At 32.4% G+C, this 23,310-nt stretch overlaps 3 protein-coding genes across 3 annotated transcripts in view; all 3 read right to left on the reverse strand.

The window, feature by feature from the left end:
• The window catches only part of LOC106297439 (glycine-rich RNA-binding protein 10-like), a 23,755-nt gene extending 11,711 nt beyond the window's left edge, over positions 1-12,044 (reverse strand). Inside the window, exons 1-2 of the mRNA XM_013733674.1 lie at positions 11,965-12,044; positions 10,768-11,021 (exon numbers count right to left, since the gene is read on the reverse strand). Of these exons, the coding sequence (XP_013589128.1) occupies positions 10,768-11,021; positions 11,965-12,044 (334 nt within the window). The remainder of the gene's footprint in view (positions 1-10,767; positions 11,022-11,964) is intronic.
• A 799-nt stretch (positions 12,045-12,843) lies between these two features.
• On the reverse strand, positions 12,844-15,831 carry LOC106300718 (beta-D-glucopyranosyl abscisate beta-glucosidase-like; the record flags this gene model as incomplete). Its single annotated transcript, XM_013736920.1, is given in 12 exon segments — positions 12,844-13,161; positions 13,255-13,366; positions 13,448-13,550; positions 13,678-13,930; positions 14,027-14,136; positions 14,227-14,491; positions 14,590-14,677; positions 14,820-14,897; positions 14,991-15,066; positions 15,147-15,202; positions 15,300-15,369; positions 15,473-15,831. Coding segments are annotated over 12 exon segments (1,581 nt in total). The 3' UTR covers positions 12,844-12,953.
• Positions 15,832-21,833: 6,002 nt separating this feature from the next.
• LOC106297440 lies at positions 21,834-22,553 on the reverse strand. Its single transcript, XM_013733676.1, has one exon. The coding sequence runs from the start codon at positions 22,551-22,553 to the stop codon at positions 21,834-21,836; it is 720 nt and encodes a 239-aa protein (XP_013589130.1).
• Between the last annotated feature and the right edge of the window lie 757 nt (positions 22,554-23,310).

Below are 23,310 nucleotides of genomic sequence, written 5' to 3' on the forward strand. Positions count from 1 at the left end.
ACTCACTACTTTCACTCATCTATGCTGAAAACAATTGAAATTTGTTATATCTTAATTTATACCTCCTAAGACATATGTTAATTACATAATTCCCATTTTTCACTTATCAAAATATTTTTTACAAAATTTTTAAATTATGTTTAAGACTAACTGTCCAGACGACTTTCAGTTAAGTCGTCTGGACGACTTATTTTCAAGTCGTCTAAACAGACGACTTGCGAGGGGTAGAAACGTAAAAAGAATTCCGTTTTTTTGTTTGGTCACAAGGGGATAGTTGTAATTTCAATAGCCTTTTAGGTTACTTTTGCCTTTGACCCAAGTTGGGGTATTGTTTTGGGTTTGACTCCAAGTTTTGAGTCACACTTGGCAATTCTCCCTAAATTTAAATACTATTTTAATTTTTTATTTATTTTCCTTTTACTTTTTCCAAATAACATATATAATAATAAAGAAAAAATTTATTAATCTTAAACGAAAATATATGTATATATAATATGATTTTATCAAAAAGGAAAGTTCACAAAATAGTAATATTCCGTTTGAAACATATTATTACATAACTAAAATATACTTTCAAAGTAATAAAAATACTTTCTTTATATCTATATTTTTTCCTAGATGAAAAATATTTTTTTTCATATAATGTGATTTCATATAAAAAAAGTTCACAAAGATAATCCTGATATTAAAAAAATATTATTCCTTTAAAACATACTTTATACAATATACAATAAATATATTTTCAAAGTAATAGAAATATTTTCTTTATATCTATCTATTTTCTTAGACAATTACATAAAATAGTTAAATAGCATAAACTTATATATGTTTAATTGACTAAAAATAGTTTATAATAATTATTATTGAATGTTTTTTCATAATCTTTAGCTTACTATAGTATCTTACAATTACAGCAAAAAACACCTATAAATTATATTTTACTTATATAATACGATTTCACAAAAAAAAATCACAATTTTAGTGCTGATTTTTAAGAGGTATTAAAAATATAACCTAAAAATATTTTTCTATGATAAGAATATTTTGATCAAATAATTACAAAATCTTTTTAAACAGCATATAATTAAATGAGGTATATATATTATACTTTATCATTGTTAAAAAATATTTTTTTCTTAATATTTAGTTTTTTTTTAGTTTTATGTTTTATTTATGTTTGTGGAATTTAATGTACCCATAATCAAAATACCCAAGGAAATCTGAATTCTAATTTTTAAGATGATTTAAAATAATTTTTAGTTTACCATCTCTGTAAATCTAAGGAATACAATTATTTAATAGTTACAAAATATTGTTGACAAAAAAAGTTACAAAATATTTTAATTATTGTAAATATTTGTATTCTTTCATTAGCTTACAAAATTTTATCAGTTATATTTATGTTTGTAATTTTCTATTGATCATCTCTTTATTTCTAATATATTTTAATAATCAACATATAATTTTTATAAATATTATGAAAATACTTGCACATTTAATCGAGAAATAAAACTAATTTGATTTGACTTAATAAGAATAAAAAAATTATACTTGAGTTTGAATTTGAAAGAATATATGTAACTCAATATACTCACAACATGAGTTACTCGACTAATTCAACTTATATCCATAATCAAAGATCTAACTAAAATAAAAAATATATAATTTGATAATAAGAATCTATTTATTTTTCTACATATAAATTACAGGATGACTCAAAAAATAGTAATAAATAAAAATAAAATATTAACTAATTGTTACAATATAGTTTTTATATGTATATGCATAAGACTTCAAAATATTACTGTTATATTCATTAATATAATTTTGAAAATATGAATTTAATCAAAATTAAATATATTTAAAATATATTAGATTTGAATTCAGAAAAATAGATGCAATTCAATATACTCAATTGATAAACAAATTGATTGTTTACCCAAAAATAACCAAACTGACTAGATATAATACATCCAAAATCATATGTCTAATTAAAATAATATAATATTATTAATATTAATTATACATATAAATTATAAATTGATTTAAAACCAAAAGTAAACATCAATTAAGTATAATATATTATTTTTATAAAAATTTATATCCGTGCTCAAATCACCTAGTTTGATGGTAAATAACAAAAAATAATTTTCATTGGTAATTTCTGTTGAAAATTGATTACTTTTCTTGTAGTGATAAGCATAGTAAAATTCACCACCGTTCGTAAAACCATTTTGTTGTGATTTTTTACAAAATATATATTATAAAATCTTACCGATGATAAACATTATACAGTCTTAATCTGAACTATATCGTTCATAAAACCATTTTGCAGTTTTGTCGGATCAAGTGGATTCGGAATCATGTTCTATTAAATCATATTTTTATAAGGGAGATTTGCCAAAAAAGAATTATAAGACTCACCTATTGTCCCCTAAGAATTATTTGGGAGTTCTTGTCCACTTAGAATGAATATTAACGTTAACCTCATTCTAACCCTCTAGTTATATAATTATAAATTTTCTAAAAACAAACTACTTAAAAACCATTTTTTTATTATTAAGTTTACTAAAAAGGAATTACAGAAACAATGTTCGTCGTTCCTCCTCTCTAGTAGCCGGCTTACTTCTGACTCAATGCATTCTTCCTAGCGTTTTTCAGGTCAATCTAAACATTTTTAATTTCGAGGCAATATGATTGTAGTTTCATGTAAGACATCTTTCTGATTTGGATATTGCAATCTCACATTCACTTGTTATTCATGTTGGTTCTTGACATTGCACTGCATATTTTGTGTTAAAAAATTCATGTTTGTCTGTTAAATGCCAAGGCTAGTGCTTTGTCCACTGGTATTTGTGTTAATTCTTGAATGAGATTATTACCTTTTTTTTTTAATTCGGATTAGTGATTGTTGGAGAATCAACTTTAGTGTTCGTAGATGAAATCTGGGTTGATGTTTATTATTCAAGGACAATAGAATACTTTGAATAATATGCTTCTGTTTTTGCGCTATATACTTTGGATAAACATTGACAAAGAACAGAGTATGTTCTTCTGAGGAGCTTGTATCAGTTTAAAATGAGTGAACCGAACTGTTACAAGGCAGAAGATAATTGTATAAATAATAATGGTCACACATTGCTTTTCATCTTTCTCCATTCCTTGTAAACATTTGTCTAATAGTTTTTTCTCGCCTAACCACGTAAGGACAATACTGATTTGACAGGTTATGCATCATGAAATCGAACAAAATAGCTCATGTATGGCCATCAACAGCTTAGGAATTTTTTGGAACTGCAAGGTCTGCAATTTGGGATCACCGATGGGTTTGCAGGGATCCCATGACCCGATGAGGTGGTGATGTAACCCGGATCAGCAGCAGAAACAAAGCATATGACGGTTTGGCTTATGGGTATGTGTGTGTGGAGGATTTGGGCTTATTATTATGATTTTGGCTTGTGTTTTGATCAGGAAAAAGGCCCAGGAAGTTATACATCAAAGTAAGCCCAATTTTATGAAGTTAAAAGCCCAAGAAAGTTCAAAAACAAGTGGCTTATTTGCTGTCCAAGAAAAATGACGAAAATCAGATATTGGATTGCATGTGAAGCTTCTCTCTCTTGCATGCAAAGAAGCATTTAAAGTCTTTTATGTTTCCTAAGTATTTATACCCTTCCCCATGTTGTTCATGCAAGTGTTTTTTTATTTTCCCTAGTATTATTTCTACATTTTCCTATGCTGGTCATGCATAGCTTGTTGTTTTCTATTTAAACTCTTGTATGTTTCATTTCAAATCATTCAACCCTTTTTAATAAAATCTACTTTTAAATTTGTTGAATCCTTTGTTCTTTGGAACATCGTAATGCTAGGAGAGTGATCTCCGTAAGCACGGTCTTGTTCACTAGTGGGGCTGCCTCTCACGGACTAAGACTAACGAAGCAAGTATTTGGCCTTCCGCAGCCTTATACTGAAGAATCATCGATCCACCATTCCTTTGATCGTTCTTTTGGATCAAAGCTTATCCATTTCACCAACCTTCGAATGCATTCCTTGGGAGATTTTCATCAGGTGGCCTCCATATAAGAGAATGTGAAGCATCTCGTTTTTTCTTGGAAAACAAGACACGTGAGGAGTAGAAACATGATTTTTTATCCTGTGTTGGTCCACTCGGGTTTAGTCTTGGTAACGTTGACGAGCTGGTCACAAACAAGTCTATATCACACATGTATTGCTTTGGCTTAACTAGATATGTAAATACAAAAAAAAGTTAGTCTTTTCTAGAGTCGAACTTAGGATATGGACATTAGAACTTTTCTCTTTTAACATTAGACCATGATGATTTATCAATATTTTTTGCAAATCATTCATTAATATAGACATTGTGGAAGAAGAAGGATTTGGTCAATCTTTTGCAAAAATAAGAAAAGGAAAGTAATTGTTGTGTATCAAGAGAAAGAGAAAATTGGTTGTTCTTATTATTCCATAGATAATAGTACATATATATACGGATACAAAGCTAGGGTTCTAGAACCCTAGACCATAGGCTTAATGGGCCTAATGGACATCCACATAATGGGTTCATAACACTCCTCCTTGGATGTCCATTGTACAAAATAAGTCCTAAAGCGCGTATGATGCTGCCTCGTTAAAAACCTTACCAGGAAAACTCAGTGGAAAAAACCATGGTTAAGGGAAAAGGAGTTAAGCGCGCATCTACTCCCCCTGATGAGAACATAACTTGAGATATCTGATAGGAGACGATCCAGTGTGATGAATTAACACCTTCGTCTTGAGCTTGGACTGTTCAATTCTGTTGGCAGATTTGACACTCCTCGCTAAAACTTGAATATCTTGATGTTTGTAGGATAAAATGACTTCAAACCACTTGGAAATCGAAGCTAACATCCATTTCTAACTTTAGTCGCCGGTCTAGCTCTGGTAAGATGGAAATAAGGAGCGATATTTGGAATACCAGTCGAAATTACGCATTCTAAGACAGCTTGTACATGTCCCACGAAAACAACTATATCTCGAGTTCTATCATGGAGAATGACTTGATTCAAATTGGAGATGAAATTAGACTCAAAGATCTTTCTCTGAACACTAATTTCATATTTTAATTCCATCTATAGGGTCTCCTTTGATTGGAACACTTTCGATCTTTGATTATGTTACACGAATGGAATGCGTTCATCTCTTATTTTTCTTCAAGTATGATTGACCTTGATAATTCTCTTCTCCTTCTATTAGTCTCCAAAATACATTAGAAGATTGATATATATTTATCACTTAAGTTATAACATTTCTCTCAATGTATCTATCATTTGCGTGTTCTTTGTTGTCTCGTTAAAACCTTGACATGGAAAACCCAATGGGACAAAACCATGATAAGGAAAAAGAGTACAACCACGCACATCATCATATTCTCCCCCTGGAAGCATCATATTCGGGAGATGTATTCTCATCATATATATCATCTTTTTAGGAGTGGATATAAACATATTCTCATTGAATAAACTCGTTCGATTTTCAGATAATCTCTTAGACCATTAGGCTTGTAGTCCATAGCCTCTCTTTCATACAAAATGTCATATTTTGGTCTATTTGGAATCCATGCACAAATTTCCTTTTATAGATAATTTTCTAAACATTCACATTATGCATAATTATACATACGAGTTATTCTTTTGCTTCTTGTGAAAGTTACAAGTATGACTATCCTTCTTCTCATATGAAATCACATCTTTCAATCATGAAAAAGATCAGTAAATTTTCAATATCATGGTACTTCATGACCAATACTTTTTCTTTCTTTTATATGCTCAATATACTCGCGCGGTAATGTTCTCGAGAACTAGCATTTACTGCTTCTAACAGTCCAAATCCTTATGGGGTTTACTGCTTCTTGCAGTTTATACATTTTGGATCATTGTTATAATTGTCATTTCCAGTGGCTTTCAATTCTTACCAGATTAAAGAAACTAGGAAGTTGATGCTTCCACCACATGATGATGTGTTTCTTATAACTATTTCGGGTCTTTGTGAGAACTCTTGTGCAACTACTCTTTTCCATCTCACAACTTTTCATCATCTCATTCATTCTTTCACATAAAGACATATTTGTGCGCCACTGGTTTTGCACCATTAGGTGTACGGACTATCGGTCTGAACACTCTTCTCTTCCAAGAGTTTTAATCCTTCATGTATTGCTTATTTCCATTTTGGCCTATCATTCTCTTTGTGTACACTTTTCAATAGATGGTTCATGATCCTCATTTTCATCAACTGCTACATTGCATGCATAAGTATTCACGACGTCGATTTGATATCGGTTCATATTGTTTCAGACATGACATAGCTATTTGAGATTTTTTTATTCTCAGGTACCTGAATTCTTTCTTGTCATGTTTTCTTTCTCTTTTCGAGATCCTTAATATTTTATTTCTCGATTCTGCCATTCTCATTCATGCCCCTTTTCTTTTCCGAGGATTATTTTATTTGGAACCGATAGGTCTTTCACGCTTCAAACGCTCTTTATACTCATTAGCAGTTTGATATTGTCCTTCGGGGACATCCATTTTAATTGGAGCATTTACAACTGGTACTTGTGACTTAATCTTAGGGTCAGTAAATGAGTCTGGCAACTCATATGCTAATCTTTATAATCGAATTATCTCTATACATTTATTTTGGACTTTAATTCACGCTCTTTTGTCCGAGGATCAATGATAATTCATTTCAACTCATTCATTCTTCAGCTGTTTATTTTCTTCCCCTAATGTTAGATAGACTTACTTTCGAGTGTTTAAATAATTTTATAAAATCTTCTAGATTTTATCATCAATGGAGATCATATCCAACATATTCATAACCTTCTTTGAGGTCTCATCTTTAGTGGTGTGGTGGAGAAACTACAACTTATCCAAAAAACTTTAGATGGGGATCTTTGGTTCCTGACCCAAAACCAGTTTGATGGGGAGAATTCTTAATTACTCTTTGGCATTATGTGAATCAATGCTGATGCATCTTAAATATGAACATTAGCTACAAGATGTTCATCATGTATCCACACATGCATAAAATAATCATCAATTGCTTGTGATTTCACGAGTTTACCAATTAGTCTCGCAAACATCAGATTGCAGATCTATGACAAGGATACATCAGACCTTATTGTCGATGCATATGGTGGATGATCAGTCCACCAGTGGGTGATCAAGCCCACAAAACCTCCTTCTATAAATAGACTCTAGATCTATTTGACTGGTAAAAACTGTATTCTTATATTGCCTTGTAAGCAAGTAGCATATAGCAGTTCATTCGTAAGAATCTTATGGATCTTCAACGAATGTCTATATGATTATCTTTCGCATCATTACTAAACCGGGATGGCATAACCGACTTGCCAAACATTACACGTTTAGTAAACTTCTGGTTTACTATTACATTTATCTCTATTTTCTAATCATTGTGTAGTACAATACAATAGTGCCTTGGGTAATACTTGTGATTGAAGGGATTCAACATTTCCCTTTACTTAGTGTCTCAAACATTGTTTGATTTTAAATCCCCTCGTTTTAATTTATAAATGACTCCTTGAGTCTCTTTCTAGTGTGAACATACCTCTGGATGTTCCACTTATTAGGGATGTGGGATTATCTAATTCTTCCCCTCGAGATAATGACACTCCAAGTTAATATATCTGGAATTGAATCCCACTTTATAATCAACAACATACCCAACTTAAGGTCATGTGTTATATCTTGGATCTTTTTGATCTTTGAGACTTGAAAAAGTATAACGAATTAATGATTTTAAGTTGCGTTCCCATAAGCAAGCATGTATCTGCTCCTCTAGAGCTTCCAATAATCTTGATACCACAAGACATTGTACTCACAATAATTTTTTTTCATCTTTAGATGAATGAATCATATCTCTTCTTTATTACCATCTTTATTATCTCAAATTCAAGTGAGAATATGAATTCTTAAAAGTAACTCTTTGGATCTTGACCTTTATATCCACATTCACGTCTACAACCACTTTTAGGTTCATTCTCTTGAACAATACTATTTGTGGTGTAAATGTCATATTCTCTTCAGGAGAATGGATCATAATCAACTAGACGTGATTTATCATCTGACGTCAATAGCTCATTATTTTTCTTAGTCTCAAAGAGACAAAATACAAGTATAAACTTCTTTAATCTTTTTTCTTAATCATATGTCTGCTGGCCAACATTACTTGTGTGAAAAATATATTTTCCAATATATATGCATCATAAAAAAAAATCAATTTCTTCGAGAAATTTTCCTTTTGAACTTAATATCCAACATATTTGGCTTTATTTACAGACTTCAAGTCTTTGTAATCTTTAGATGCAAAATACAAAATGAGCTTTAGCTAATCACTTCAGGTGATAATACTTTTCTTTATATTATTCTCGAAGACTTATGGATCTTTTAAGGTCAAGCCTTAAGTTTAAAACTCTCATATATATAATGGTAATGAAATATGATAATCAAATTATATAAAATATGTATAAACAGAAGCATCTTATTATATCAAGAAATAAATAATACTTCTCTAGTAATTATTATATGGACTAAATTCTTCATTTCATGCTATTTAACAAGGTTTGACCAATTAATCAATTTATTGAATAAATTTCATATCATGTATTAAATTTCATGTATTTTATCATACCTAATCAGATTTTAATTAACCTTGAATATAAACATGATAAATAAAAATAGAGAAAATTAATAGGATAGCACTAAAAAAGTTTTTGTCACAAATATAGCCTTTAAGAATAAACATGACCAAAATAGCACTTAATGTTTTATCAAAACAGATAAATATACACTTATACTACAATGGTAAATTAATTTAGACATTATGATTTAGAGTTAAGGGGTGGGGTTTAGGATTTAGGATTTAGGGTTTAAGGTTTAGGGTTTAGAGTTTAAGGTTTAGGGTTTAGAGTTTTGGGGTGGGGTTTAGGGTTTAGGGTTTAGAGTTAAGGGGTGGTGTTTAGGATTTAGGGTTTAGGGTTTAAGATTTAGGTTTAGGGTTTAGAGTTTAGGTTTTAGGGTTTAGAGTTAGGGAGTGGGGTTTTGAGATAAGATTTCAAATTTTGAAAAATAAAAATAATTAAAGTTTTCAAAAGATAAAATGCTATTTTGGTCATTTTAGTTTTTTAGGGCTATTTTTATGACATAAACTTAGAAATGTAATATTTTGGAGATTTGCCCATAAAAATACTTATCTTAGTAAGGAGGAGTGCAACATAGATCCGAAGTCCGCCCATTCATGTTTCTCAGGCTATAATGTGTTGTGAATCAATAGAAACAGAGAATTGGTTGTTCTTATTATTCCATAGATAATGGTACATATATATACGGATACAAAGCTAGGGTTCTAGAACCCTAGACCATAGGTTTAATGGGCCTAATGGACATCTACGTAATGAGTTCATAACAGTAATAAAGATTTAAAAGATTTTCAAAATATTTTCTAACCATTTTGGCTAGATTTTCGGATATTAGTTACAAATTTAGTAGAAATCACATTCTACCCAAGTTAGAAAAGAGATGAAGTGGTAGATATGGAAAACTAAGATCGTAGATAAAGGAAAAATGTGAAGAAAGTATGTTCTACCGAGGGAGGTATGAGAACTTTTACTATGCCTTATAATCTACCAAATATACAGAACATAGAAGGAAATGTAGATTTGTTATTTTGCCTTAGTAGTTCGAAATGTTTTCGGTGTATTGTGCATTCTACGTTGGGTAGATCATTGTGTCTTAGGCAAACTGCATATTCTAAGTCGTCGTAGATGGTAGATTTGATATTCTAACACATTTAGCCTATTTTTGAACTTACTGTTTCAAACATTTTTTGAATCCAAAAATATTTTTCATATATGCACATGTTTGACTATTTCATGTTTTATATATTTTTTTAAAAAAAATTGCATTGTAAATATTGATATAACTTTTTATTTACAAGAAGGGTAGTTAAATTCCAAAAATGATAAAATTTGATTTTGTACCGAGGGGACAATTTTTCCCAAAATTCCTATTTTTTAATTATTTGTCTTTTATTATTCTGTGGTAATATGATTATCCTGCACTCGGAATGAAACAGTCATAAGACCATGATTAATCTGGATTCTTAGGGTGGGGTTCTTAGCTTCGGTTAAGAACAGTTTCTTAGTTTTTAACTAAGAAAAGCTAAGAACCGACTCTTAAATAAGAGATATAATAGCCGGTTCTTAGCCGAAAAATGTAAACAAAACAAAAAATAAAAAAGTGTCAAATCATGATTCTTAAATCAGGTCAAATTAATCATGCTAATGTCCCGTCCCGCTATGATTCAGATCTGACAATATATAAACTTAATAATTGAGTCTCCACTAGTCATAAAAGAAACGTCACAATCGACGAAATGTGGGGAGAGGGGCCGAGGGGGAATATAAATGACGGTATATTTACCTTTTTGTTCCAAAAAGAAAAGGTAATGCATTTTATTAGAGTGAGTTACACAAAAGAACATTTTTCTATTTTTTGCTGCACAAAAGAACACATCTCACTTGGTACACACAATTAATGAAACCAATATGTGTGTTTATACTCATTTGCCCTTCGCTTGGTTCTGTGTATTAAGTTTTGTAGACGAAGTTTTGATTTTAAAAAGCAACATTAATATAGTTTGGTTGCTCATTAAATTTTATTGGCTTTATTATTATTGTTTCTCCGCAACCACCACCTCCATCTCTTCCGTTAAGGTATCCACCACCACCTCCACTGCAGTATCCACCTTTACATTTTCCACCACCACCTTCTATAACCACCATTTTAACCACTACCTTCGTTGTCATTGCGTATCCACCACCACCACCACCACCACCGCAACCACTTCTACAACGGTATCCACCTTCACGTCTACCACCACTGCATTCTCCATGACCACCATTTTCTCCGTAACCACCACCTCCTCGACTTCGGTATCCACCATCACCTCTACCACCAAAGCATAGTCTAATCTACCAAACCCATCACACCTTCCTTGAAAGAGCAAATGTTTCGAAATCAAAAATCTTAATTGAAGATTAGAAAACTTGATTGATTTTTCTGCGAATTCAATTTAAAAAAAGCTCAGAACCACCACCGTCTTCACCGTTTGCCTGATTCCTTTTTCACGTTGGATCTTTTTTTATTTATTTATTTTAGTCAGAGATCTTATTTTTTGTTCTTATTTAGATATGTGGAGTATATAGAGATATATGTAAATAGAGATATATATATATAAATAGAGATACGTCGTTGTTTAGTTCGATGGAGTAAATAGAGATAGGTGTAGTTGAAGAGTATATATGACAAACAACACACATAGAGTACATAGAAAGTGTGTGACAAGTATGAAATGTCTTTTTGATGTTATTATAATTAAAGACAAAAAATGTCTCTGGAAGTAATTTTTTCTTTTATTAAGAAGTCATATATAGTTAAATTTTAAAACATATTATGATATCATGCATTTTATAACAACCACACACTTATATTAAAACAATACTCGTAAGTCATAAATGGTTATCCAATTAGGGTTTACAGTACTTATCATGCATTTGTCCAAAGTGTTTTTAGTTTATAATTCTTTAAAAGTAGGGAAATGTAATTTCTTTTAAATAAAAATTTAAAGCTTATAAACTTTTTTTCATTAAAAACAAAAACAAAAATAAAAAAAATTCGTAGCAACCCAAAACTTAAGTAACTTTTTTTTGTAGCCATCTTCGATTTTCAAGAATAACAACGTATTATTGCATCCACATCCACAAGATAAAATATGCAACCATAAATCAAAATACTATTGTTGATCAACTGTTACAGTTGTATTAACTGTTACTGGTTTTAGTAAGCAAAAGTATGGTAATATGGTAATTTAAATTATATACATATAAGATACTGATAGCTATGCCTGAGACGGATCGGGTATCCGGATAATTTTAAGGTGTCCGGATCCAGATCCTTATCTGGCAGATCCATAATTTTACTATCTTTATCCGGATTCGGGGTTTTCGGATATCTGGATGTCGGATATCCTTCTAAAAATTGTAATATCCGGCGGATATCCGGATCCGGATATGGATACTTAAAATAAATAAAAAATAATATTAATATATATATATAAAATATTAACAATATTTTTAAAAATATATATATATAATGTCTTTAATTATTTCTATGTATAATATTACAAAATTTACATAAAATTTATATATACTATTATAAAAATAAAAATATATTAAATAAAATTAATTTTTATATATAGATATTACTATTTTTGAAATATTTATTAATAAAACTTACGAATCCGGATATCCGGACTTAAAAATTAAGATATCCGGATCCGGATCCGGCATTGACGGATCCAACATTTTACTATCCGGATCCGGATTCGGCCCTTCCGGATATCCGGATTTTTGGATCGGATCTGGATCGAATCTCGGATCGAATCTGAATCTCGGATAAAAGTTCCAGACCTAGTGATAGCTAGACTTTTTACATTTTACCCAACTTGGTCTTATGAAGGAAATAAGATATTAATATACTTTTAACCTTTTTATATAGCAACACAAGTTGATATATTGTTAATAGTTCTTGGTATTTAATTGGTGGTTGGCTCTGAATCTTTTTATCTATTAATTCTTTTCGTTCGAACATTCCTGCAATTTAAGTTATCATTATAACACGAACTAAAAAGAAGGCAACACCATAATATTTTGTTGACGTAAACAACATTTTATTAATACGATGACGACGACAGAACCTCAAGCCTGGCTAGCATGAAAGAAACCATAGATAAAAAAAACAGATAGTAAATCCTCTATAACAAGACTCTTGCAATATTACGTTAACTTTTCTTCAGAGGATTCAAGATTTGGATTCTTGATCTTAGAGTTCTTCCCTCACTATCTTGGAAGTTGGAAATCCCGGCTTAAGAAAATCAGCATACCATTTGCCTGAAACTTTCTGGTGACGGGTCAAATTGTTTAGGAAATCGATGTAGTAAAGCCCGAACCTAGCCTTGTAACCATCTTGCCACTCAAAGTTGTCCATCAAAGACCACACGTAGTATCCCGTAACGTTCACCTTGTCGTCGCTACAAAAATAAAATAAAAAACAATCATTTTCATCATATTAATTATCTATTTAGTGTAACGTGTCTATTAGTTTCCTTTTTAAAAAAACTTACCAAATGGCTTCGTGCAAACTCAAGAGATGCCTCTGAAGATAATATTTCCTGTTGTGATCATTTGTTCCAGTTGCAACGTCATTGTGAAGGTCTCCAAGATCCTCTCCATATCCTTTAAAGAAAAAAGAACAAATTGAGTTTTATCAAGGTAAACTTGTGATATAGTATTTGAGTTTTGAACGTTTTTTCTAACCATTCTCAGTGATCATAATTTCTGGGTCACCATAGTTGTCCTTGATATACTTCAAAAGCTTCCTCATTCCTCTTGAATACACATCCAGTTTACCACCAGCAGGCTGATTAATGAAATAAACAATTCAATTAGCTAGTGTTATATGTTAGAAACCTATATTAATTAGTACTATTATAGATTTATAAAGTAAAAAAAAAGGCAAGTGTGAGAAGAAAAAAAGATTCAATTACCTTGCTACCAATCTTGTATCCATCCACAGTCTTACTTTCCCATTGAACAAGAGAGTCTGTCGTCCAACTCGGGTTCTTGGAATCACCGGTCTGCATATTAGCTCCAAACAATGATGTATAATAATTCATTCCAACAAAATCTGCAGAGTTCTTTAGGATTCTCTTTTCAGCTTCAGTGAACTTTGGCAATCTATGACCAATGCGATCCTTCATCGACTGTGGATAGTCTCCGTAAGTTGTTGGATGCAAATGCCTGATTTTTAAATAAAATTAATAAAATAGTAACATAAGTTTATATTAGAAATTAACTAGTGTAACTTTATATTAAGGTGTTAAATAATTATTTTACCATCCCAGGATGAAATCAAGCACACGTTCAATGGGAGCTCCAACACTCTCAAGGTCGGCTGGTTCGAACCAAGCTGGACTGTGTGCAATTCCAATTTTACCTCCAGCACACTATAACAAAGGAGACAAAACTTATATTAATGTTTATCAAATAAAATAAAAATAAAATAAAAGATAATACTCGTGTAATTTAAGATGAACCTGTTTGCATGCTCTGAAGGCTTCAACGGAATAAGCATGAGCCAAGAGTAAGTTGTGGCTGACTTGATAAGCTTCGAATCCTGAGCGTCCATCTTCACAATGCTTTCCCCATTCTTGAATGTATGGTGAACAACGTCCCGGAGCTTTCTTTCCGACGTCGTAACCGGCACGACTAAACACCCATGGCTCATTGAATGTGATCCAGTTTTTCACTTTGTGTCCGTATTCGTGGTAAGTAAAGTTTGCATATTCCGTGAAATCTTTCCTAAATTAACAATAACAAAATAATCATTTAGTTATTAAAAACTATATAAATATTGATTCAGAAAAGAATTCATCTATATACATGAATCAACAACTTACACAATGTTACCGCTCAAGAAACCACCGTATTCATCTTCTAAGTCTTGAGGAGTATCCCAGTGAAAGACTGTTACCAGTGGAGTAATCTCTATATTCACAAAGACAAGCGAAGTATTTGTAAGTATCAATTAATTAAAGATTTTTTTTTGTTAACAAGAAAAAAGTAAGGTTCCACCGAGAATTAATTAAAGATTTTTAATAAAAAAATTCGGAGGTCAGAAAATAATTACTGTTTTTAAGAAGCTCATCGATGAGGTCGTGATAGAATTGGACTCCTTGTTTGCTGATTCCCTTTGACATTCTTCCATCTGTTAATTATTTTGCAATTCCACTTATTATTTTCATGTAATAGTTTTAACCATAAGAAAATATTGATGAACATTTTAAAAATGAAAACTTACGCGGAAAAATTCTAGGCCACGCAATAGAAAGTCTAAAAGCATCAGTGTTGAGGTCTCTCATCAACTTGATATCTTCCTGTTACCATAATAAACTTTATTAGCCATAAAAATAAAATTAAAACACAAGGTAAAAATTTATGGTAATTTATATTTTACCTTGTAACGATGATAGAAATCAACAGCGACATCAGCGTTATGATTTTGGCATCTATCTGGAAATTTATTTCAACATTTTTTAAATAAATTATGCGCATAGTATAAATTATATATAGGTATATTTACAAAAGAGAGAAATAGAGAGATACATACGTGGGTATTTCTTAGTGAAAGTGTCCCACATGCTTGGACCTCTGCAGCCCTCATCAACAGCTCCTTCAACCTATATTACAAACCACAAATAAAAAAATAAAACAATTAATAATGATAGAATTAAAATTTATAAAACATATTTTTGAAAGAAAAATAAAATGTCAAAGTTAGACCTGGAACGCTGCGGTTGCGGTTCCCCAAAGGAAACCTTCAGGAAAGCTAGCTCTGCTAAACTTCTCAGCTTGACGACAGACAGGTTCACTGGCTTTGGCTCCGACCAAAGTTAGAACCAGAACTAGCCCTAACAGTAAAGGAACCCTCTCGAACTTCACCATTTTGTGTTTCTCTCCTTCTCTTTCACTCTAAAGACTGGTTGAGTGAATTGGTGAAGATGAAGTGAGGAGAGATTGTGTTTATATACAGTGTTCTGTAAGTGTTATAGTGTTCTACTCAATGTGATTTCAGTACCGTCACCATAATTGCGTTTTGAAATTTAAGTTAGGTCTTTTGTCAAAAAAAAGAAATTTAAGTTAGGTTGAATTTTAAATTTAAACAGAAAACGTGTTTCTTCGTTACAACGGCGTGGGAACAAAAAGAAACCGCTTTTTATTATTATTTACGAGCGCCAGTCATTATATGTCTTGTTTTCTTTTTTTTTAATTATAAATCTTGTTTTTTTTTCATTATAAGTCCTTTTTGTAAGTCTTGTTTATAATATATACGGTAATTTACTTTTCAATCATATATATAAGATTTTAAATGACTTGTTTGTAGAACCTATATATTGGAAGCTTTCACATCGCATGTATAGTTATTTGCTGTATTATTCTGATTTTATCATACCAATCACCACAAGTTCACAAGCACAAGTGTATTAAGTTATCTTCCTATAACATATTCAGGAACCAGTTTGGTATTATTGGCAAGTTCCACATTCAGGAACCATGGCTTCTCTTCTGAAGATTAGATCTTAATTAACCGGGTCTGTCAGGTTGTTGTGATTCAGTCTAATGTAAAAAAAAGGGATTTAAGTTAAAGCAAAAAGGTCAAAATACCCCCATAATCTGTAATTGACACGAAATTTTGAGTAATACATAACTCAACAAACAATTATTTGGCAATTGAATATTCTCCTTTGAAAAAACTGGTATGTTTTTGGAACTTTGTCCGACAGTCCAAGAGAGGTAGAGAATACCGTTGTGAAATAAGAAAAATGGAATCATTGGTTAGTTACGTAGTATTAACCACCACGAGAAGAGGGAAAAAACGTGCCCAAACAAAAGCTCTACTCTCTTTTTAGTTAGAAGTGCAATGTAGTCATTTCACAAACTTTGTATTTGCATATGCATTTATAAGTTATATTATATGATGGATGTATCTAAAAGTTTGGTGGAATAAATGATTCCAAAGTGATATATCTGTAACCTTATCTAACGTTACATATTACAACTAGATTAAGACCCGCCCAAGCAAACAATATATATATAAATTATTTTATGTATTATATATTCTTACATATTATGAAATAATAAATATATATTGGATAATTAAAAGTTAGTAACTATTACATATATATAATTAAATTGGTGCGAACGTATAAATCAATTTTATTAATCCAAACAATTTTTTAAAAAATTTGATAGGATATGTAATTAAATTTAAATGATATTAACATACATAGTATATTTTTAATATTAATATCTATTAAATGATGCTTTCTACTCATATATATTTTTATCATGTGTATCTTTAATAGCAAAAACTTTAAATTACTGATAACAAAATTTTTTATTGTGGGATTAATAATTTTAGTAATTTATAATTTTTAAAAAATTATCAATGTTAGTTCAAAACTTTTATCAAAAAAAATAATTCTTATATGATTTTGTAATCATTTGTATTTTGTCATAATAAAAATTTTAAACCATGGATCGCAAAATTTGAATGTGAGACTTTTAACAGTTTTAGTAATTTATATTCGTTTTTTTAAAATTCAAAATATAACATATACAGAAAAATCTAAAATTTTATAATATGATTATTGTGATTTTTTTAAATTATTTTAATAGTTTAAAATTAAACAAATTTGATAGAAGATATATTATTTTTTATCAGATCTTTATTATTTAAAATCATTAATTTTCATATATACTTTACTCACATTAGGCAATTCCGTAATTTTTATTTAAAGAAATAATAAATGACATTAATAATGAATTTATGGTTAGTTTAATAAAAAGCTTATAATATAATTAGATGGACCAACATATTTCTTTAATAATTCTAAGAATCATCATATTGATGATACGTGGTTACAAAAAGAAGTTGTAATGTTTCACAAATAATATATAAGGGATATAAGTGTTACACGTAAGCATGGGAGACATGAGATTCCTTTTCTTTAAATAGATAAGTGTTGCCTTATTAAATAATTTGGGATACTTTTTAATAAGACATCAGGTCACCATAGATGCACGATTGAAATTTAATTAACAAATGAAATTCTGGAAATTTGGCACCAAATTGTCTTTTATGTCGTAAACGTATTATAATTTTTTGTAGATGTACTATTTGGCAAATTTTGTTATTGAAATAGATGATGCGAGCACTAATAAAAAAAAACTGGGCACTAATTATTTATTTTTAATATCTGATTATTATTTTAAAAACGTAATTCACAACTGGGACACTAAAACATAATATCTAATTATTATTTTTAATTTCTAATTATTTATCATAATGATAATTCAGAATATACATATATATATATATATAATATGACATCATTTTATAATTGTGCAATTTTAATTAAGTGATGGTAGCTTAAACGTTGCAGTCTTAATTTTGTATTTTGGGATGTACTTATAGAATCTCAAACAAGTTTTAATAAGAAGTAATTCTCTTATTAATCAATCACAAGATTATCAAACCACAAATCAAACTCACACAATTCATAAGTGATGCAACACAATTTACATCTATTCTCCTAAACTTATTAGTGATAACACAACACATATATTTCCTAATCCTTAAAGATAAACATAACATATTAGAATTATGATAGCTTAGAACTTAAGCTATTGTCAAGCTTAATCCAACATTCTCCCCCTTAAGTTTAAACTCATCTTCACTCACAACTTGAACTCCAATCAAACTTCTCATTTCCACGAACTTAACTCTACCAAGTGATTTAGTTAAGATATCAGCTCGCTGCTCATTCCCTGGAACATGCTTAACTCCTACTTGTTCGTTCTCAACACACTCCCGTATAAAGTGAAACCTTCGATGAATGTGCTTGCTTCGTCCATGGAAAACTGGATTCTTAGTCAATGCAATAGCGGATTTATTGTCAACATGTATAGTCACCATCTTGCTTGTTTGACCGACAACTTCACCTAACAGATCATGTAACCAAATTGCTTGTTTAGCTGCTTCTGTCGCAGCCATGAACTCAGCCTCACAAGACGATAAAACAACTATCTCCTGTTTCTGTGAACACCATGATATTGGACTTTGATCAAGATAAAACACATGTCCTGTAGTGCTTTTACCGTCATCATCATCAACATTATGAGAAGCATCGCTGAACCCCACAAACGAGAGACTAAGTGTAGTTGTCCCTCTCAAGTACCGTAATACTTGCTTCAGTGCAGCACCGTGAGACTCCTTGGGAGCCTGCATATATCGACTTAAGACCCCCACAGAGAATGACAAGTCTGGTCGGGTATGTAACAGATACCGTAAACACCCAATGCTTCTCCTATACTCCTTTTCATCAATGCTCTTCTCGTTAGGTGAATTTGAAAGTTAAACATTCATATCCATAGGTGTATGTCTCAGGTTGCAGGCGCTCATCCCACTTTCTTCAAGTATCTTTCGAGCATACCGGTCTTGTTTTAGTATAATGCCATCGTCACACTGTTGTACTTCAATTCCCAAATAATAAGTCAGCTTCCCAAGATCGTTCATCACAAACTTCGTAGACATCTCTTGCTTAAAGCCAACAATCGATTGCAAAGACATACCAGTCACAAGCAAATCATCGACATATACTACCACAATGAGAAGACCGTTTTTCTCTTCCTTTCGATACAGAGATGGTTCTTTCGACCAGCGTTGAAACTTAAGCCCCACGAGAATTTGATTCAACTTAGTATTCCAGGCCGTAGGTGCTTGTTTAAGACCATAAAGTGCCTTCTTAAGTTTGTAGACTTTGTGTTCCTTTCCAACAACTTGGAAACCTTCCGGCTGGTAGACAAAAACTTATTCCTTGAGTTCTCCGTGTAGAAACGCAGTCTTTACGTCGAGATGATGAATTTCCCATTCCTCGCAGGCTGCTAAGGCAATGATCAAACGAATTGTTTCGATGCGAGCTACAGGAGCAAATACTTCATCGTACTCAACTCTGTGTCGTTGGACATACCCTTTTGCTACTAAACGAACCTTGAATTTACTGATACTCCCATCTGCGTTTCTCTTAATCTTGAAGACCCACTTTAAACCGATAGCTTTTGCTCCCAAAGGTAGGTCAACGAGCTCCCAAGTTTCATTCTTCTCAATAGATGTTATCTCATCCTCGCACGCTTCAATCCAGACCTTCAGTTTCTTTGCTTCGCTAAAGTCCCATGGTTCGTCATTGATTATCATTAGGAGTCTTTCACACTCTATTTCTGCCATAAGAATGTAATCATCCAAATATGCTGGTTTGTTCACCGTTCTTATTGATCGTCGTGGTTGAGTTTGATCCTCTTCGGACAGGGAATCACCATCATTCTCCTCTTTTTCCTCATCTTCTTCGTTTTCATTAATGTCTTCTGTTTGAGTAGCCTCTTCCGCTTCTTGGACATCTTCTTCTTCTCCAAATCCCTTTAACGAACACAAGACTGAGAATGGACTATCATCTGATCGCGATTCTTTGCTCCAGTCCCATGCTCTGTTTTCCTCAAAGACAACATCACGGCTAACAACGATCCTCTTGGTTGAAGTATCATACAAACGATAGGCTTTCGAACCAGGTTCAGTCCCTAAGTGTACTAGACTTCTCGACCTGTCGTCAAGCTTTTTCCTTCCAACTGTCTCTGTTCTGACGTAACATACGCACCCGAACACCCGTAAGTGTCCAAGATTTGGCTTCCTCGATCGCAAAGCCTCGTACGGGGACATTCCTTGTAGTGATCTGGTTGAGATCCTGTTGATCAAGTAGGTGGCATGTCTCACTGCTTCCCCCCACAAGACATTAGGGACACTCATATGCTTGAGAATGCTTCTTGTCATCTCGAGAAGAGTTCGATTGCGTCTTTCAACCACGCCATTTTGCTGTGGAGAATAGGGTGCGGTCAGATGTCTCTTGATGCCGTTCTTGTTGCAGTAGTCCTGAAAGTCTTGGCTCGTAAACTCTCCACTGATGTCGTTCTTGTTGCAGTAGTCCTGAAAGTCTTGGCTCATACATTCTCCACCACGGTCTGTCCGAAACGTCCTTAGCACTCCTTTAGTTTCTTATTCAATCAGGGATTTAAAATGCTTGAATTTTTCGAAGGCTTCGCTCTTCTGTTTGATCAATATAGTCCACATGTAACGTGAATGGTCGTCGATAAGAGCGAACACATATCTCTTTTGTGACGGTGTTGATGGCGTGATAGGTCCGCATAGGTCCCTGTAAATCAGTTCAAGAGGAGCTGAGGCTCGGAATGTAGTTGCTTGTGGAAAAGGTCTTCGTGTTTGTTTCCCAAGCAAGCAACTTGTACATGTTTCTTTCTTGATAGGAATGCTAGGAACACCAGTGACTAGTTTATCGCTGATCATCGTCTTCATCGTTTCTGTGTTAACGTGTCCGAGCCGTGCATGCCACTTCGATGACTCGGTTGTTCTAATCTGTAAACACTTAGCATTCTCTTGGACTTGTATACTTACTTTATATAGCCTGTTCTTCGATCTGATTGTTCTTAACATTAGTCCACCGAGTCGATCAAACAACAACAACATGTCATCTTTCGTACATACTTCACAATCTGCTTCGGTAGCTTGCCCTAAGCTAATGATGTTACTCTTTAAGCCTGGTATGTAGTATACGTTGTTCAGAATTTTTTTCTCGCCTCCTTGAAAAATAAACTGAATGGAACCTCTTCCTCGTATATCGATCCGAGAATCATCTCCAAATCTCACTTTTCCCAAGATTGTTTCATCAAGAGCGATGAAGAACATATGGTTCCCACTCATATGATTGCTTGCTCCATTGTCAAGGTACCATATGTTCTCCATGTCGAGGTCTGCTTTGAAAACGCTTGGATTCACCTTTTGTTTGTTTAGGTAAACCAACTCATGCATCATCAATTCATCAGCCTCATGCGTATCATCGGTCTTCTTCTCAACGGTTTCTTGCAGTTTAAGTAACTTGTCAGGACAATCATTCGTGTAGTGTCCAAGCTTGTCGCAATAAAAACATGTAATGTGAGATGTGTCTCTTTCTTGTCCTTGGTTCTGCTTCCATGCGTCTCGTTGTTGCTGAAAGTTACCACGACCACGACCTCTTCCTCGCTAGCCGGAACGACCTCCTCTTCCTCTATTCGATTTATTACCACTGTATCCATTGTAGCCACTTTGTTGTGACTCTGAATTCGCATACATTAGTTTCCCTTGATCATCTTGTTGATCTTCATCGTCTTCACAAATTCTTTCTTCGTAAGCCTTTAAACGTCCGACGATATCTTCGAAACTTGTTGTGTTTAAGTTAAGAACTTGTTCAAGAGAGGCGAAAATGTGAATGTACTTTCTTCTTGGCAGGCTCTTGAGAAACTTCTTTACAAGTTTTGCTTCTTCTATGACTTCTCCCAGAGACGCAGATTTCGAAGAGATCTCGGATAATTTCCCAACAAACGCATCAATTTTGTCTTCCTCCTTCATCTTTAGTCTATCAAACTCCACCATTAGGGTTTGAAGTCTTGCTTCTCTTACCCTCTCAGCTCCTACATGTCTCGCTTTAACTGCATCCCACACGGCCTTGGCTGTGTTGAGATCTCCAACCTGCAGTGTAAGTGCTTCAGGAATGGATTGAAACATTAGGACAATGGCCAAGTTGTTCTTCTCTTCGGTTTTGTTTCCAGGATCAATGGCTTCCCATACTTTATTGACCTTGAGAGCAATCTTCATTCGCATGGCCCAGACAGTATAGTTTGTGGAAGTCAGCATCGGAAACCGGATGGAAGACGGTCCAGTCTCCTTAACGCCTAGCTCGGGTTCAACCTTAATGTCGCTCATGGTTCGTTAGTCTCCTTTATGATCGTTCGAGATGTATGGCTCTGATACCAAATATAGAATCTCAAACAAGTTTTAATAAGAAGTCCTTCTCTTATTAATCAATCACAAGGTTATCAAACCACAAATCAAACTCACACAATTCGTAAGTGATGCAACACAATTTGCATCTCCTTATATAGGAATATATATCTCCTAAACCTATTAGTGATAACACTAACAAATATATTTCCTAATCCTTAAAGATAAACATAACATATTAAAATTAGGATAGCTTAGAACTTAACCTATTGTCAATCTTAATCCAACAGTACTCAGTGCCTCCAAAGTCTAGTTTCTATTGCATCCAAAATAGACATATTTTTTTTCTTTTGAAACTCAAATAGACAGATATTTTATATTCAATTTTTTTTTTGGTTATCATTTATATGCAATTTGCTTCTTCTTCTTTTTTACATCCGAACTTACATGTTCAATATGAAAAAAGCACATAAAATTCGGATGTTAACATACTCATAACTTATTAATGTATTCCTCTATTCTAAATAAATATATATAAATAATGCTGGAGAACAAAATCTTTTACTACTATAGCTTTTTTTAAAGGTGTCGTAGACTCGTACAGATGTTCTAACAAAATGCTTAGAAACTGAAATCTATAGTGTGCAGTGTTTTGCATATATTTTAGTCGTAGACTTCGATATAAACATTTTAACAAACACCATGAGCATCTTTTATCCACTCTATTTTCCGTTCCAAA

This window comes from Brassica oleracea, chromosome C6 (assembly GCF_000695525.1).
Source record: "Brassica oleracea var. oleracea cultivar TO1000 chromosome C6, BOL, whole genome shotgun sequence".
Taxonomy (NCBI): Eukaryota; Viridiplantae; Streptophyta; class Magnoliopsida; order Brassicales; family Brassicaceae; genus Brassica; species Brassica oleracea.